Raw genomic sequence first — 18,681 nt, forward strand, 5'->3', positions numbered from 1 at the left:
AGCAGGGAAAGAGAGCTGTCACCAAGCCTAATGACTGAGCTCCACTCCTAGAACCTGTAAGATAAGAACTGACTCCTATTTCTAGGACTGCCAGGGTTTTACACAGAGAAACCCTATCTCGAAACGCGCCCCGCCCAAAAGAATTGATTCCTACAAGTAATCCTGTTACTACACACGTGCACACACACAAGCCACAATCTGAGGGCAGTACCTCCCCACCTCACCATACCTGTGGTGGACATACACACACAAATAAATGTAATAAGGGTTTTTATAAAGAAAGAAACAAGTTTGAAAGCTATAGTCACTTCTGAAGAGCACGGCTGCTGCTCTTCAAGTTGCACATATCTGAACACACACAATCAGAGATGCTTGGACTGACATTCACTAATGACACCACTAAGGAAAAAGGTCCAATTCTGGAACTCCACGCACATCCACCAGGAGTTTCTATACCCTTTAACAACTAACTACACAGAAACTGCCCCACTACTGTCTCATCCTCCAGAAAGAATCCAAAATACTCATTTAAAAAATAGCAGGTGGGGGCTGGAGAGATGGCCCAGAGGTTAAGAGCACTGTCTGCTCTTCCAAAGGTCATGAGTTCAATTTCCAGCAACCACATAGTGGCTCACAACCATTTATAATGAGATCTGGTGCCCTCCTCTGGCTTACAGGCAGAATACTGTATATATAATAAATAAATCTTTTTTTAAAAAATTAACAGGTGGGTGGTGCATGCGTATAATCCCAGAACTTGGGAAGCAGAAGCAGGTAAATCTCTAAGTTCAAGGCCAGCCTGGTCTACAGAGTGAGTTCCAGGACAGCCCAGGCTACACAGAGAAGCCCTGTCTCAGAAAAACCATAAACAAACAAACAAACAAATAAACTAACAAGGAAGGAAGGTCGAGGAGGAGGGTTTGGAGAGATGGCTTAGAAGAGCACTTGCTGCTCTTCTAGAAGGCCTGGGTTTGGTTCCGAGCACCTACACAATGGCTCACAACCATCTGTTATCTCCAGTCTCAGATCTGATACCCTCTTCTGACTTCTGTGAGCATCTGGTATCCACATGGTGCACATACATACAGAACACTCATGTACATAAAATAAGTAAGTCTAAAATAAAAATAAGTAATTAGAATTCTCTATGCATTGAATGTATTCCCCTCCCATTATTAAGGGTTAGGATCTCTGATCAGGTCCTTATTCTATGCAGGACATTAATATTGTGCTCAAAAGTATAAGCATTATGACTTCTAATAGTTCACAAAGCCCTAAGTTTAGTAGTCCATGTGTTACTAAGGAGGGAACTCGGCTACACCCCTACACCTTTCCATTTTGAATCGCTACATCATGCCCAGAGTGACACACTATTTTTGATCCTCCTGCCTCCGCTTCCCAAGTAGGTGGGATTACAACTGGCAAGTATTATTTGTTGCATGTCAAAGCTGTAGGTATAAAAATGTGCCTAATGACACGAATGAAGGCATCAAAATAGGAAATAAAACCATAATTCAACAAAAGCAGCAGCAGCAGCAACAGCAGCAACAGCAACAGCAGCAGAGATTTCAGCTGGGTTTGAAAACAAGGCCACCTGTTACCAACATCTTTCCCGAGCTCCTTTGCCAGGTCTCCGAGGCGTGTATAGAAAATGGACACCCTGTGCCAAACTCACCTGAGCTCTCTGCCTTCGCTGTACCGTCTACTTGAGGGGGCCCTCGGGGCAGCAGTCTCCAGTAACAGCTTCTGGGTGAGCCTGCTGGGGGGAACAGTGTCTCGGCCATCATCCTCATCTGCATCTTGGTCACATTTCCATTCTTCATCTTCATTCAAAGTGGGCAGGTACCCAGACAAGCCCTTCCCTGTCCCAGACCCTGAGCTCTGGTCACTGCAGACCTTTGGACTCTCTGAGCCCGTCCTTGTGTATTCCAAATAAATGTCAGACTTAAGGAAGGAGGGATAGGTATTCTCCTCCATGGTAGACTGTATTTCTGTCTGTGCCTGGTCAAACATGGCAGGATCAATCTGCTGCTTCATGACACAGTCCTTTATGAAGCTCTTTGTGGCTGGCTTGGTTTGTCTGGACACAATGCCATTGCTATCCAGGATGTACTTTCGGTAGATGGCTCTTGCCAGCTTCAGCCTCTTCTCTTCATTTGAATCACAGGGCTCAAGCTTCCTGAAGCCACTGCAGGCAAACCAGAAGTCCAGCAGGTCAGCACAGCCCTCCTGTTTCAGGAAAGTCCTGAACAGGCTGATCCCATCCTGGTCATCCAGTAAGGAATGCAGTGACTCAGCCCACCTCAAGTATGGTGGGGTGGGGGAGGCACTGCCTTCGGGCTCATATCCAAGATCCAGATCTGAACGTCTTGGGGTAGCTGTTGAGGTCTCACTTTTAGTGCTGGTACCTTTCCCAGAGCAGAAACTGTGGTTGACAGGCCTCGTATCAGTAGATACCAGTTCTCCCTCTTCTCCAGGCACTGGGGGCCGGGGGGCATCTTCGGTGAAACTTGCTCCGAGGTCCAAGGGGAAACCCTGCTCCTGGACATTCATTTTGGGACTCTGCGTCAGTGAACAATGAGCGCTGCACCCTAATACCTCAGTACTTACAGCTCCCAAGGGAATCAATCTGTCCTGTTGAAACCATTAAGAGGACAAGGATTAGGAAAGGTGGTCCATGGAAACACCAGAGGTTCTCTTGAGATGTGCAGGGATGCCCTCCCACTCCCACTTGGAGCAGAGACTCAGTGCAGACTTCCAGCAGAGACATATTTTGGCCTCAAGTTTTGCTCTATCAATACAGTTTCTGGAAACTTTTACAAGGATGACTCTCTCACTAAGTGAAAGCCTGGATCATGCATCTTTCCTTCAAGGGATGATGTCTTCAGTGGTGAGGCCTGAAGATCACCCATTCTGGCTAAAGAAATGATTATCTGGAGGACAGGAAAGCTAGAAAAAGAAAGGGTGCCTCTCTGTCCCCAGTTGCCAGCATCAGTAAGCTGGTCCCTCATACATGAAGAAAATCACCTCACCTGCCCTACTGACACTCAGCAACCAAGAGGCAGGCACACTGCAGATCCTCAGGTGGATAGGCACATGCCAAGTTTAACAGTCTCTGTATTTCTTGTCTGCTCTATCACTTTTCATACTTGGCATGCCTCATGAGCAACCACACAGCAAGATGTCCTTCCAGCTCTCAACAGCTAAAAGATCAGCTGATCTCAGGCTATCTTCCGCAACATGGACCAGTGACAGAAGAACACAGTCCACTTTCAGAGGTGGCTATGCATTATCAACACAGACAATCTTAAAGATTCAGAAAGCTGTACTTGGCTGCTAATTTCTCTCTTACAAGGAGATTCCCTTATGATAGCAAATGGTGACTAGGAACTTGGGAGAGACAGAAAAGGTGCAGAAGAAAAAATAAAAAACAATTACAAATATAAGTATGCTTTCTCAATTAAGAAGCATACAGGAAATATGATTTAGCTCTACCAAATAAAGAACGTACCACCTACACTCTTAGAGATTAGGGAACTATAGTTTTTGTTATGTTGTTATACAAAGGGTCCAAACTAGTTCAGATTTGGATAGGAACTTCTGCTCTCTTTGTTCCTTCCTGCTACCTCCCACAGGAGCTCTAGCAATGCATCTCAACCTATCCAAAGAGAGAGATAGCAACACAGCCCCAAGTGGTCCCAGCTAAAAATGAGCTGGAGCAAGGCATATGGCAGGGTCAGATACCTAGAACACTAAGTGAGCCGGATGGCACAAAATAAATCCTTAAAACAAAAGCCAGGCATGGTGGTTTATGCCTGTAATCCCCATCACTCAGGAAACTGAGGCAGAAGGATCATCCTGATTCAAGGCTAACCTTAGCTACAAAATGAGAATCTGTCTCAATAAATAAATAAAGCCAGCGTATTGGCACAAATCTATAATCTCAGCACTTGGGAATAAGAGGAGTTCAAGACCTTGATCAAGAATTCAAGGTCATGGGCTGGGGAATGTAACTCTAGATTGTTGCCTAGCAAGCTGAGGCCTGGGCTTCATCCCCAGATGCCCAACACTGCATAAACTGAGAGTAGTGGTGCACCTTTGTATGAAATTCAGGGTTATTCTTGGCTACATGAGAGCTGAAAGGGGGCTGTGGAGATGGCTCAGTGGTTGAGAGCACCCGAGGACCCAGAGTCAATCTCCCCAGCACCCACATGGCAGCTCACAACTGTCTGTTAACAGTTCCTGGGGATCCAATACCCTCATAGAGTCATACATGCAGGCAAAACACCAATGCACATAAAATAAAAATAAATTACTAAGAAAAAAATAGTAGAAGGCCAGTCTGGGCTACAAGAGACCTTGTCCAAAACAAAAACAGCACAATGCTCATCAACAACCAAAAATAAGGGAGTGGCTCTCCCTGGTCACCACTCCACAGTGCTGAGCCCTGACTTCATGAAATCCATCCTGTGTTCATTCTCACACAATACACACTTCACCTGCTAACAATGCTGATGGTTAGATTACTAATGGCTAGAAGGAAGAGGCATGTACAAATAAAAGATGGGTCACAATTATGACATTTCTGCAGCTAATGACTTCTTAGGTAGGCTATAATCTAAGCCTCAGCAGGACCAGCCTGTTTCTTAAGGTCACAGCCCCTATGACTGCTGTATCCTGCTGCTCATAGACCTCCTGCACCTCTCTTTAAGCTCAGTCACTTTCTGGGCATTCTGTCTGTGTGCAGCAAATACCCTGGATGTCTGAAACACCACACCAGCCCATCGTGTCTACTATGCTCTTATCTAGGATATCATCAAAGAAAAAAAGGAACTGCAGTCCAGGCCCCCTGGCCCTGGACATGAACAATCCCACAAATCACTAACACTGAAAGAGCCCAATTTCCAATAATCCCTGGGCTCCCACAGAGGACACCTAGCATTTAAGGCACACACAGAAATGCCACACATGGAGCAGTTATGAAAATCCTGTTAAGAGTCCAATGCCCATAACACCAAATCTGGCCTCAAATCTGTAACCACCACCTGTAAAGTGACTCCATAAAAGTAATATACAAGTCTGGTATCATATTTAAAATGCCCTTTGACACTGTCAAAATACACAGCCCTGGGTATATATGTGCATATATTTATTATGCTCAAGTATAACTTCCAAACTTATGATTTAGGTTGAACGAGGAAGTAATAACATGACTAGCGTTTTACTAACTATCCATTGATTATATTCTTAAAAGGTCAGGGCTCCCATATCACATATCTAATCCAGTTCCCCATCACATGAAGTCTTAACAAGCAATAGAGAGCCCACTGTGTTTCTCTGAAAGATGTAGGACAAGTCAACACCTGCTGGAAAATCAAACGAAATTCCTGAGCTTCATATACTTTCTCATCCATGAAATAAAGCTCTAAAACTGAAACTGGCTAGCACCACTGCCTCTCTAAGGTAAAGCTGGACTCCATGTTCTCCAAAACAGCCTGTGAGTAAAGGAACACGTGAGAGTCAGAAGGAGGAGTACACACGTAGTAAGAACTCTTTGAAAGTTAGCTTGAGGGTGAGCTGAGAAAAATCCCGAGAAAGCTGGTGGATTTTTTTTTTCTTTCCTATTTTCTTCATGCCCCACTGAAAACGTGCACTCTGGGACTTGGGTTTTAAGGGCTTGTTTTGTTTTGGAGGAAGGTAAATACGGCATTAATTAACCAGACAAGTTAAGAACACCAGGACAACTATCTGGCACGCCGAACCACAGCTTTAAATACAGAGTGCCCTCGTTGGGTTGCTCTTACTAAGCCCTACTTCGCTTTTTTCGCAGGGGTTGAGGGATGACTCGAAGGGAGGACACACACACATCATCATCATCTAAGCATCAGCAGCTCCTCAGTACCAACTCACCTACATCCTAAACGTGTCCGAGACCCATGAACAACAACAAACATAGCACCTAGCAGACACACATCCATCTGTAGATCATTCTTAGAATCCCTGGTCTTTCTTACTCCCTTGTCCTGTTCATAGAGGCCTTTGCCTTCCCCGTGCCCTACTATCACCCCTTCCCTGGCACACCAGCTCCCCAAAGCCCTGCATCCCATATGCCTAACATACCATGCAGTCCCCACGCCTCGACTCAGACTGCGGAGCCTGCACCTCTTCCTGCTCAGCGTCCCCTTGGCGCTCTGGCCTCTCCGCGCGGTGCACAACATCGCACCTCGCGGGCCGCGCTCCGACACGCCTCCCGCCCGCAACTCGCGCGCCCCTCTCTTCCGGGTCCGCGTACGCCGGCCTAGCGAGGCCTACTCCCGCAGCCCCGGGCACCAGGCCTCCGCGCCACAGGAGCGCGCCCGCCGGCTCCCACTACTCACCAGCGCGCGGCGGCTGTGGAGGAGCGGCCCGGGGCCTGGCTCCCGGCCCGGGGAGGCCCATGCGCTCAGCGGCGGCTCAACGGGCGGGCCACGGTGGGGGCGCGGCCCTGGGGGGCCCCCATCGCGGCGGCGGCGGCGGCGACGGCTCAGCGACCGGTGGCCCGGAGGCAGCGCGAGACAGGCCGCAGAGCGCCGCCGAGACCCGCTGCTCACTCCCACCAGCCCTCTTTGGAAGGAGGTTCCAGCCCGACCCCAGCAGGCTCCTGCGGCGGCGGCCGCAACGGCCGCAAGCGCTTCCCTGAGCCGGGAGCCTGAGCCCAGAGCCCTGAAGCCCAGGCCCGAGCGCCCCCGCCGGCGCCGCCCGGAAGTGCGAGGGCGGGGCCACGGTGTGGGGCGGGGCTGCTGTGTGGGCGGGATCTCGGTGTGGAGGCAGGACCACGGAGTGGGGCGGGGTAGGAGGGCAAAGACATGAAGAGTAAGGGGAGGGGACGGAGTGGGAGGCGGGGCTGCGGCATAGTCAAGGGTTGGAAACTGGAGCCAGGCACTGTATTGCTGTGGTGGAGGCGGGGCGTGGGCAAGGATCGCCGCTTGGAAGTAGTCGCGGAGGACGCCCAATGGGGCGGTGACTATAGCTGGTCCCGAAAGGTGGCATGGGAAACAGCCCTGGGCGCGCTCAACAACTAAGTCCATCACCAAGCCCACTGTGCTGAAGGCAGACCGCCCATGTCTGGACCGACACGCCTGGTTGCAAGCGCTATACTGAGAGGGCTTCTGGGTATCCGGACGCTCCCCCAACATACACACACACACACACACACACACACACACACACACACACACACACTCAGACATACTGTCTCCAAGACATCTCTTGCTGAGGTTATGAACCTGAGTCTGCAAGCCCAACAGGCCAACTCCATGTTACCCCAACCACAGACTTCAGGACACAAGGCCACAGCATCAGGCACATAGATGCCCAGCTCTCTACTTGGCAGCAGCACCTACACCGGTTCTGGGGGATACTACCCTGTCAGTACCAGTACAACCGCAACCTTCTGTCAGCTACTGCCCAAGAAGGATATGAACACAAGGAATTACTACCATGCAGATCAGGACCCCAGAATACAGGCCCCGACACCTCTGAGGTAATCCATTTTTGCAGACAAGAGGTTGCAACCTAGGCTCAGTGTACACCCACCCAGGGCTCGCCGTGGCCAGAAGACTCCTGGTACCCACAAAATTTCAGAATCTCTCCTTCTGTTATGGTCTCCTACCACCCAATCCTGGCTGCATCTGCTTTGCCCACCAGCATGCTTCACTCTCATGCCGCTGCTACTGATGCCACTACCATGCTTTCTCCTACACATTGTTCGCCCGCGCTGCCTGGCCCCTCATCCCTCATGGCTCCCAGGTAAAAAGCAGTTGTATTGGTTCAGGACTCCTGAACCCACAGACCGTCTTCCACCTAACTGCCTGGGGTGGTCCTAACCCTGTGCCCTGCCTCTGAGAGCACTTAGCATAGTGCTGACGCCCAAGGTGGCTACGTATAGAGAAGGGGACCACCTGAACTGTGGCTGCTAGGGTGACCTAGCCTGCCAAATTCCCCTCCTAGACCCATCACTCAGCCTCAGGGCTGGGGCCTGGGGGTACGGGCAGTGCTGTACAGCTAAGCCAATGGAGCCCCACTCAAATCCCAGCACAGGTTTCATGTGCACACATGCCCAACTAAAACAGCCCCAGTGCCATCGCAGACCCTGTCCCAGACCGTTCAGCCACGTATCATAGGAAGACACAGTACTAGATAGCCTTGGCCTTGGGCTGCCTCCCCACTCCCAAACCAGGGCCCCAAGCGCTTGCCTTGATTCTGTAGAGCTGCTGCAGCGGCCAGGCCAGGCTCTCGGGATCAAGTCCACGTCCATCCTCCTGCTAGCCCACGGTGGTGGGTATCCCCAAGCCCTGGGACCAGAAGAGGACCCTCGGGCCTCCAGCTCCTCGGGGCCCCTGCCCTGCAGGGACAGGAAGGGAATCAGGAAGCCTGGAGGAAATTCAACAGCCTGCTAAGGTGGGCTGTGGGGTGGCCAGTGGAGGGAGAATTTGAAATAGTGGGTGGGGTAGGGGAGGGCAGACCAGAGAAGGAAACTCAACTGAGGGCTAAATTATGGAGACCTTGAGGGAACGCCTGCAGAGAGAATGGGGGTGTGGGGGGGAGATAGCATTTGGGAGCCTTGATTCTGAGAGGTACCCCCTTATATACAGGGGCCTTAAAATGCAAACGCAGGGCTCTTTGCTCCACCCAGAATTGCCACTAGCAGCTTTAACTTAATTTTCATGACATTTGTTCAGGTATCTACCCAGGAATCAAAGAGGGTTTTAAAAAACAAACTCATGAGCAGAAATTATTTTCTTCAATGTAGACATAGAAATAACTTTTTTTGTTGTCTTGTTTTTCGAGATAGGGTTTCTCTATGTAGCCTTGGCTGTCCTGGACTCACTTTGTAGATTAGGCTGCCCCTGCCTCCCCGAGTGCTGGGATTATAGGTGTGCGCCAACATGCCTGACATGATACAGAAATGCTTTTAAATAAAGTGTCTTTGAAGCCTTTAGTATATTTGTCCCTGTGACTGAAGAAGACCATTCATGGAAAGTGATACATGTGTGTTGCAGAGTCTAGTCCAGTGATACAGGACAGGGAAACCCCCTACAGAAGGTCAGCTACAGAAATGAACAGCCACTGCCCATGCCCCACCTCAGGAAGAGAGGACAAGAAGGGGCCCTTCTGATCCCCAATTCTGGGCGAAGAAGGGTTTGAGGCTCAGCTGGTTTCTAGCTGTCTGGCCCTTGGCCCTCTCTCTACCCCGTGCAGAGGTGTAGTGGGTAGTGGTGGGTGGCAACTGGGTTCCCAGCAGGGTGAAGGCTTCTGATCTTGTGTGAGTTACCATTCTAGAACAAGGCAGCCATGCGAACCCAACATGCCTCGGGATGCTCAGAGACCTCGAGTGGCCCAGTTCCCTCCTCTGTCAGCCAGCTACCTTCCTGCCATAAACCCAATCCTGGCCTCTGCCTCACCCCCACAAATCTTCTTTTCCCATCATTTCTGAGATTGAGGTTGAGGGGGTTGAAGGGTAGGGGTAAAGGAAGTTGGCCAGGGCCTCTCTGTCTAAAAGAACAAGAAATTTGAGACACCAACAGTGAGGAGAAAAGCCATAGTGCCACAAACACAGATGATATTAAAATATATATTTGGGGGGAGAGAGGGCTAGAGACAGGGTTTCTCTGTGTAACACCCCAGGCTGTCCTGGGCTCTTTTTAGACCAGGCTGGTCTCACACTCACAGAGATCTACTCGCCTCTCTGCCTCTATGCTGGAATTAAAGGCATGCGCCACCACGCCTGGCCAGAGATGCTAATTTTTGAGTCACAGAACATGGAGTCTATGAAGGCACTAAGAGCCTATCAAAGGGGGTTCACATAGGCCCCCTAAAAGGAAGCGGTTATCAAAGGGTTCCTCCCACACCCCCTCCAAACCAGTTTCACTGTATAGCTCAGGCTGGTCTTAAAAGTTGTGATCCTCCTGCCCAGGCTTTCCAAGTGCTAGGAACACAAGAATGTGTAAGCCCAGCATGAGTTTTACTTTATTCTTCATGAAAGTGATACAGTTAAACATGACCCTTACAGTGACATGGAAGCCTCAACAACTCTGCAGTGGCTGCCACCTTCCAGTTGACACAAATGTATAACAAGCCACAGGAACAACATAATGGCAAAGCGAGCCCCTGAAGGATGCAACTGCTCCTGGGTAGCATTAACTTGTGTGTTCCCGTGTTTGCTCCAGGCTTGGGCCTCCGGGAGGTCTTAACTCTACCAGCAGTCGCCTTAGTGGTGGCATGACCCTTGATTTCATTTACACATGTTTTCTTTAATGTGTAAGGGCACAAGACAGCCAGGGTCCATATGAAGAAGTCAGAGTACAACTTTTGTAAGTTCACCCTCTCCTTCCACATGTGGGTCCCTAGGATTGAACTCGGGCCATCAGGCTCAGCAGCAAGCTCCTTTACCTGCCGAGCCATTCTGCTGGCCCCCACTTCTCGTACCCCTCCTGGTGATGTGTGTTCTGAGCTGGCAGGTTGCATTACTCCTGCTGTTTGCATTTCGCCCAACAAGTGTATGACCATCCTAAATGATGTGATTCAATATGGCTGCGGTGTTAACCGCTGTTGACACTGCTAAATACTGGGTTATATGCCAGACAGCACTACAATGGAGGGGTCTGATGGCTCCTGCTTCCGAATGCTGTTTCGGCTGAGTGTCTGCCTTCCCCTCCCAGGTATGAGGCATCCATCCACAGAAGAGTAGAGAATCCATCACTCTGCCTTGCTGGTGTGGCCTCTTCAGAGATGGACACTGTGGTCACTGTTCGTGCCCTTGGGGTTATTATGTGTTCCGGGCCCATGCTTATCCCCTGGGTTAGACTCCAGAAGTATTCAGTCATGTCCTTCTCTAGCCAGCAGGCCTGGCCCAGCATACCATTCCCCTGCTGCCAGCCTCCAGGAGTCAAGAGTCAGTGAGGCAGGGCAGCAGTGTAAACAGGCATGGGGGGGTGGGTGCTGGGCTAGCTCCCCATTTGAGTGGACCCCAAGAAGTAAACCCTTCCCAGGATACTGTCAATGCCTTCTTACTGGGACCTGACTCCCTGCTGTCTTAAGGGCAGTCGTCCACGCTGCTGTTGGAAAGGGCTCTATTCCCCGGGACTTGTTTGGGGGCATCTGGAAGGGGAATGCAGATACTAAGGGAACAGGGAAGGAGATTGAGGTCAGTGGGTAGGCATAGAGGGTGTGAAGTCTCAGATAGCTCTTTTTTGTTTGTTTGTTTTTCGAGACAGGGTTTCTGTGTAGCCTTGGGCTATCCTAGACTCACTTTGTAGATCAGGCTGGCTTCGAACTCACAGGGATCCGCCTGCCTCTGACTCCCAAGTGCTGGGATTAAAGGCATGAGCCACTACGCCTGGCAGCTAAGTTAGCTCTTTTTGATGTCCTGGAGCCTAGTAAGCAGAAGGTAACCAGCCACCAGGCCCATCACCTCTCCAAATGACAGAACCACTGGAACGTAAGGGAACGGCAGCAGCACTCTGGAGGCTTGAATACTGCTGTGTCTGAATAGAGTGTCCTCCTTGGCAAAGTGAGGTCCACGCACAAGTCTGCACGGACAAGACCAGGTAGCAGGATAAAGTCTACTGCTCTGCCTAGCATACGTCTTAGAAAGAGGAAGGCGCCTGCTGGCCTCCCTAACCTCAGCACTGTTCTCCCAGGACAGGTAGCGTTCCCCTTTGTGAGTGTACCAGGCCCTGAAGAGTCTCTTCGGATGTCTTTCATACTTCCTTTCCCAGCCTCAGACCACTTCCTCTTCCTATCCTGGGCACACCTGCCTTCCTGCTGCCCACTGTCACTTCCTCCTTCTGTTCCCTCCCCTTATGTCATTTGTCATCCTCCCCAGCTCCTTATTATACCTTCACAAGCCTTTCTGTGTCCCAAGCTTGCACCCTATATGTATTGGGTATTGGTTTTCCTTTTGTCTGACTCTGCTCAGTTGCCCCCACAAAGCTGCAAAGTCCCAATGCCCAACAGCTACCCATCCGGCAGGTGGCCAGGGGACATCCACACAGGTTGAAAAGGTATCACCAAGAGAGGTTAATGGCCCACACCTTCAGCCCACTTAGGCCCCTCCCACCACCCACCCTCTACACTGCTGTCCTGAGATGTCTCTGTCTGCTGCCTAGGAACCCTGTGGGCAGCCGCGGCCAAGTTCTAAGTATGTGATTATGTATGCTGGGGTCTCTCCAGCCCCTTTGTTGCTGCAGAATCTGTCTTGGCAAACAAAAGTGCACTGGATTAGCCACAGTGGATTAAAAGATTTGCTTCTCAGAGTTTACCTAACAACCTACCAATCACATCGACAGCAGCTTTCAACCCCCAGGATGCATTTACCAGGCCAGCTGAGAGCTCACGGCCCACGGGCCCAGCAGGACCTGACTGCCGTAGTTATATACCCGGACACCCAGCATTGCCCATGGCCTAGCATGCCTTCCCAGCTCCTACAGGCTCCTTTGGGTAGACTTTGGGGAAGGGACAGGATGAAAGTAAAAAGTAGAGGCCCAGAAATAGTGACTAGGTCTAACCAGAACTGCCTTACAGTGGATATATTATGGACCAGGCCTCTCTTTTGCCCAGCCTGGCCCCCGATGCATCCACGCATGTCATACACAGCAGCAAGGACAGAAGCAACATGGAGGGTGACCACAGGAGGCAGGTGATACACCAGTCTCTTCTGTGCTGTGGCACATGGCCCTCCACTGTCACCCCACAGCATGTGCTCCTACACACACACACATGCATGTGCGCACGCACGCGTGCGCGCACACACACACACACACACACACACACACACACACACACACACTCTCACAGGCATGCCCCTTTGATCTCCGAAGGGGACTCCATTGACAAGCTCTTAATCGCAGCTGCCTGTGCTCTGAAGTCCCGAGTAATGGGATTTGGCGCTTCTGATCTATCTGGGCTGCCTGCTCCCCCTGTTATAGGTGGACATTTTTTTTCTGTTGCTTCTTTTTTTTTTTCTTTCCCCCTTTATTGGAAAAAAAAAATGCTCCTTAAATCATGCCGATTTGAGGCGGCTTGTCGCTGAGCCCAGGCATGGTGGTCAGAACACCAAGGGCTTGGGCTAGTCGGGGGGTCTTTGAAGCCGCCTCTGCATGGAATCTGATGTGAGAGACCAACCAAGGCGGTTTGCAGCCCGTGGTGGTGTAGTGTGGCTCCATTCTGCTCATAAGACTTCCTTTTGTCTCGTCCCTTGACCCTTCCACAGACCATGGGGGGGTGAAGATCCAAGTGACGGTTCGGTGGGAGAGTGTGTGTGTGATGAGGGTGGGGTGGGCTGAGGGCAGGGCCACAACCACGAGAACAATGGGCTACAAGGACCACCTACATCCACCTGTCCACCCATTTTTCCATCCATCTGTCCACCCGCCTGGCTTACCTCACCTGCCTGGCTCCAAGTGCCTGGTCGCGCCCCACTGTCCCGCCGTCCGCCATGATGGGTTTGGTTTGTCCGTCCGAGCACTTTCAGCCACTCCAGGAAGCGGGTCCCTGCTCTTGGCTACTGTGTGGCTGGGAGGCAGAAGCGTGACTCTAGGCTGCAGCTCGGGCTCCTGCCGCCTATTGGCTGAGGCAGGGACCAGATGACGGGCCTCAGAACCCTATGGTAGCCATGGCAACCAGCCCCTTTAGACACCGCCACCCCCCCAAGCCACTCCTATTTGTGGAGGGAGCAGGCTGTGCTGCCAGTGGCCCCATGCCAGTGTCCCTTCAGAAGGGCAATTGGGACTGGATACATGGTAACTGTCCCCAAACTAGCTGTGAGGCGTTTTTGTTATGTTTCATACATGTCCGATGTGAAGGGGTCTCTGTCCACCTCATGGCCTTTCCTGAGCTGTTCCTTGTCCTGCTTCATTCCCTAGCTGAGGTAGAAACAATCATCTTTTGAGCCCCTACTAAGAAAAGGATTTCAGGTCAGGCTTGCCCCAGGGGCTGAAGGCCAGGCCTATGCTGGTGAGGAGAAAACAAAACAAAACAAAACAGTGAATAGAGGGGAATGGTGGGCAGTGGGAGGAAAAGTAGGGAGCAACCCCACCCCAATTGCAGGTAGGAAGAGCCAAACTTTCAGCCTACCTCAGACAGAACATTGTCTCTACTCACAAAGCACTCCACAGTCTGACTGTGGTGTCACTGCCTGCTGAACACATACACATGCTGCCAAGAGCCTCCTAAGGTTCTTCGTATGGCCCTGCTCTTTATGGACCTTGGATCCCTGCCCTGGAAAGATTCTGGAACCCTTCTGGAGAACACTGTACCCCCAGAGCATCCCTCCATGGACTGCCCACCCCAGTGACGGACCTTTGAGCAACTTTAAGACCACTGACAGCCCAGTTGTGTGACATTCAGAAATAGCCCCGTCTGGTTAAACATCCCTGGGAGCAGCGCTGCAAAGGCCTCTCAGGGAGCTCTCACACTGCATCTCACTTCCTAGGTAAAACCGAGAGATACCACACCTGCTCAGCATGTCTCACATGACCAGGGGGCTTCCAGGAGCAGGTATGATCCTCTGGCTCCTTAGAGAAAGGCACAGCCTGGCAGGTTCCAGGAACCTAAGCAGCCAATGGAGAGGGTCCTGCCAAGACTAAAGAGACCAAAGAGTGCCGGGCATGGCGGCGCACACCTTTAATCCCACCACTCAGGAGGCAGCGCAGGCAGATCATTGTGAGTTCGAGGCCAGCCTGGTCTACAAAGAGAGTCCAGGACACACAGAGAAACCCTGTCTTGAAAAAACAAAACACAAAACAAAACAGAGACCAAAGAGCCAGGAGAACACAGATCCAGGGGGTTCTTGCATCCAGAGAAGCCAGGTCAGAACAAGCCAGGCTGGCCTTAGGGAACCAAGCTCGGAATGGTACCTCAATGACCAGTCCCAAGATGGCTCAGGGCTCAACTGCTTCACACTGGTCAGGCCTGGTGGTCCCTGAGCTGACACAGGACAGCACCTGGACTCAAAGGGTCTCCTTACCACGCTGGAGACCACCAGTAGAAAAGTCTCATCCACAGGACAGGTATGGACGGGAATGGCAGCCTGGGACAGCTGGTCCTAAGAAAAGCTCCATTTGGCCAGGTGTGGTAGCGCGTCTTTAATCCCAGCACTCAGAAGGCAGAAGCAAGCGGATTGCTGTGAGTTCGAGGCCAACCTGGTCTACAAAGAAGAATCTAGGACAGCCAAGGCTACACAGAGAAATCCTGTCTCAAAAAAACAAAAAGAAAAAAGAAAAAAGAAAGGCTCCACTCAACAGCACAGTGTAAACTTCGGGAGGTTGGAGTGAGATGCAGCAGGTGAGGTGGGGGGTCGTGTGGAGTTCCTCCTGCTGGCTGTGCTCTTCTAAGCCCAGGGATCCAGCCTGGGATGGCTCAGAGTGGAAAGGAGGACCTGGGAAGCGCACAACCTGACCTGGGTCTGCAGGAAGGGTTCAAGTTGTCAGGAGACCATCCATGGTGGCAGCAGACACCAAAGCAGCTAGACGGCTGTACACAGGCAGGGTGAAATGAGACCTCCAGTGGGCTCCCTGGGCTCCCAGAGGGGTGACAGGGCACAGAGCAGAGTCAACAGTGCCAAAGCAACAGCGACCCCACCCCCACCCCCTGAGCCTATCCACGCTCCCCTGCCAACCTGTAGGAACCGGCATATATGTGAGACTCTCAGACAAGTCATGTACAGAGCTCTGGAGTTCACAGACCACCTCGTGTCATCCCATCTGTGAATGGCAGAGGCTCTTTCTGGCGCTGCTCTCATTTTTAAATGGGGCGATGAGAGGCACGGTTTCTCAGGCCTCCACTCCGCAGCCCCAACGTGCAGGAATGGGAGCAGTGAGGAATCAGTGATGATAGCAGTGAGGAATCGGTGATGATACAGCCCCCTACCTACCCTTATCAGCACAGCCAGCTGCAGTCCTTTTGACATCAGGGCTGACCCCGGACTGTTGTCATCAAAACACAGCAGGGAGTTATTTCTGCCATTTCTGCCTTCTGCATGTTGGTCTCAGTACACGCCCCCAGTGCAGGCCTGGAGACACCCAGCAGATGGACAGGTTGGTTCACAGGGCACAGAACAGAAGTAGGGAGAGTGGCTGAGGTAGCTGGGGTGGAGGCTTAGGGCCTGTGGCAAGCGAGGAAACAGAGGCAGAGAGCTGCTTCCCGGACAGGTTCCCACTGCTTGCACCTCAGTTCCTATTCCATGTGTGGTGTGGATTATGAACACAGGATTGCCTCAGTATGAATACGCACGCGTGTGAGGAGGCGCCTGCCATGCTACCCAGTCCCTACTCTGTAAGTTGGGACCTACCACACCCCTAGAGGGCAGTGCAATCTGACCTGAATCATTTTACTCGGGAGGAGATAAGCCAGTGGTTTCTATGGAGCATCACAGGTTTCTGGTTCAAGGATGCTTGTGAAGTGAGGCATGGCTCACATCTATAATCCCAAAACTCAGAGGGGGAGGCAGTAAATTTGCCTCATGTTCTAGGCCTTCCTGGGTTAAAGCAAGACATTGTCTCAAAAAAATTTTTTTTCTTTTTTTGTATGTGAAGATATAATAAGAGAAACACCACATTCCAGTAGAATGGGGCTATTCTGGGACTCAAGGCTAGGGCCACACCAGAGTACTCCTCAATTCTGAAACAAGCCGGGCACGTGGTGCATGCCTGTAATCCCAGCACTCAGGGAGTCAAAAGCAGGTGGATCTCTGTGAGTTCAAGGCCAGCCTGGTCTACAAAGTGAGTCCAGAACAGCCAAGGCTACAGAGACGAACCCTGTCTCAAAAAAAGGAAAAAAAGAAAAGGAAGGAAGGAAGGAAGGAAAAAGAAACGGGTTCAGGCCGGGCGTGGTGGCGCACGCCTTTAGTCTCAGCACTCGGGAGGCAGAGGCAGGTGGATCACTGTGAGTTCGAGGCCAGCCTGGTCTACAAAGTGAGTCCAGGACGGCCAAGGCTACACAGAGAGACCCTGTCTCGAAAAACCAAAAAAAAAAACAAAAACAAAAAAAACAAAAAACAAAAAACCACCACACACACACACACACACACAAAAAACAAAAACAAAAAAAAAGAAACGGGCTCAGACCTCAGCAGAGGTAACTAGCAGTGATTTGTTGAACCACATTCAGTACCTGTTTCTGCATATAGAGGACAGAGCTTACAAGTTCTTTTTTTTTTTTAATATTTTATTTAATTTTAATTTATGTGCATTGGTGTAGGGGTGTTAGATCTTGGAGTTACAGACAGTTGTGAGCTGCCATGTGGGTGCTGGGAATTGAACCCGGGTCCTTTGAAGAGCAGGCAGTGCTCTTAACCACTGAGCCATCTCTCCAGCCCTCGAGCTTACAAGTTCTTATGTGCAGCCCCTGCCCTGTTCTGACTCTAACCCTCAAGGCAGCCACAGGTCTCTCGGGGCCACAAGAAATCCTACAGGACCTAGCCAGGCCTAGGGCAGGGAGGATCCATCCATAATCCAGCACTTGGAAAAATAGGGACATGATGAGCATCTGGAGTTCAAGGCCACCATGGGCTATACAGGGAGATCTCCTCTCAAAAAGAATAAGCAACAAGGGGGCTGGAGAGATGGCTCAGAGGTTAAGAGCACTGAGTGCTCTTCCAGAAGTCCTGAGTTCAATTCTCAGCAACCACATGGAGGCTCACAACTATCTATAATGAGATCTGGTGTCCTCTTCTGTCCTGCAGGTGTACATGCAGGGAGAATACTAATTATATAATAAATAAATAAGAATAAGCAACAAAGCCAGGCACAGTGGTACACACCTTTAATCTCAGCACACAGGAGGCAGAAGCAGGCAGATCTCTATGAGTTAGAAGCCAGCCTTGTCTACAAAGCAAGTCCAGGACAGCCAAGGCTACACCAGCACTCAGGAGGCAGAGGCAGGCGGATCACTGTGAGTTCAAGGCCAGCCTAGTCTACAAAGTGAGTCCAAGACAGCCAAGGCTACACAGAGAGACCCTGTCTAGAGAGAGAGAAAAAAAAAGAAAGAAAGAAAAGAAAAAAACAAAAAACAAGAAAAACAAATGGGCTGGAGAGATGGGTCAGAGATTCCAAGCACTGACTGCTCTTCTAAAGGTCCTAAGTTCAATTCCCAGCAATCACATGATGGCTCATAACCATCTATAATGAGATCTGGTGCCCTCTACTGGAGCATAGGCAGAACATTGTATTCATAATAAATAAATCTTTTAAAAAAAGAAAAAAAGAAAAAAAAAAGAAAGAAAAACAAATGGGGCTGGAGATGTCTCAGAGGTTAAGAGCTTTGACTGCTCTTCCAGAGGTCCTGAGTTCAATTCCCAGCAACCACAAAGGGGCTCACAACCATCTATCATGTGAACTAATGCTCTCTTCTGGCATGCAAGCATACATGCAGGCATAATACCCGAATAAATAAATGAATGAATGAATATTTTAAAAAAAGAAAAGAAAAAAGAAAAACAAACAAGCAAACAGAATAAGCAACAAAAAATCTACACAGCTCTTGACACAGGTCTTGGCAGTGAGAAAGGGCAGAGATATTCGGACAAGTAGCTAGCTGGACTAAGGTGACAGTAAGGACATTCTATTCCACATCCCCAGAAGGACCTAGGAGATACTGGTTTAAATTTAGGGATTCAAATTAAAAGCCAGTGATGTGAGGATA

General features: G+C 50.5%; 1 protein-coding gene across 3 annotated transcripts in view; it reads right to left on the reverse strand.

Annotated features, from left to right (window-relative positions):
• AXIN1 (axin 1) overlaps window positions 1–6,751 on the reverse strand; it is a 56,425-nt gene extending 49,674 nt beyond the window's left edge. Inside the window, exons 1-2 of one of the 3 annotated variants that reach the window (XM_084763060.1) lie at window positions 6,378–6,751; window positions 1,676–2,634 (exon numbers count right to left, since the gene is read on the reverse strand). In XM_084763060.1, coding sequence (XP_084619186.1) covers window positions 1,676–2,553 — 878 coding nt within the window. In that variant the 5' untranslated portion in view covers window positions 2,554–2,634; window positions 6,378–6,751. Of the gene's footprint in view, window positions 1–1,675; window positions 2,635–6,120; window positions 6,342–6,377 lie in introns of those variants that run through there. The other 2 variants (XM_084763058.1, XM_084763059.1) reach the window with 2 other exon arrangements.
• Window positions 6,752–18,681: the final 11,930 nt, after the last annotated feature.

This window comes from Acomys minous (assembly GCF_964271855.1).
Source record: "Acomys minous genome assembly, chromosome: 16".
NCBI classification, from domain to species: domain Eukaryota; kingdom Metazoa; phylum Chordata; class Mammalia; order Rodentia; family Muridae; genus Acomys; species Acomys minous.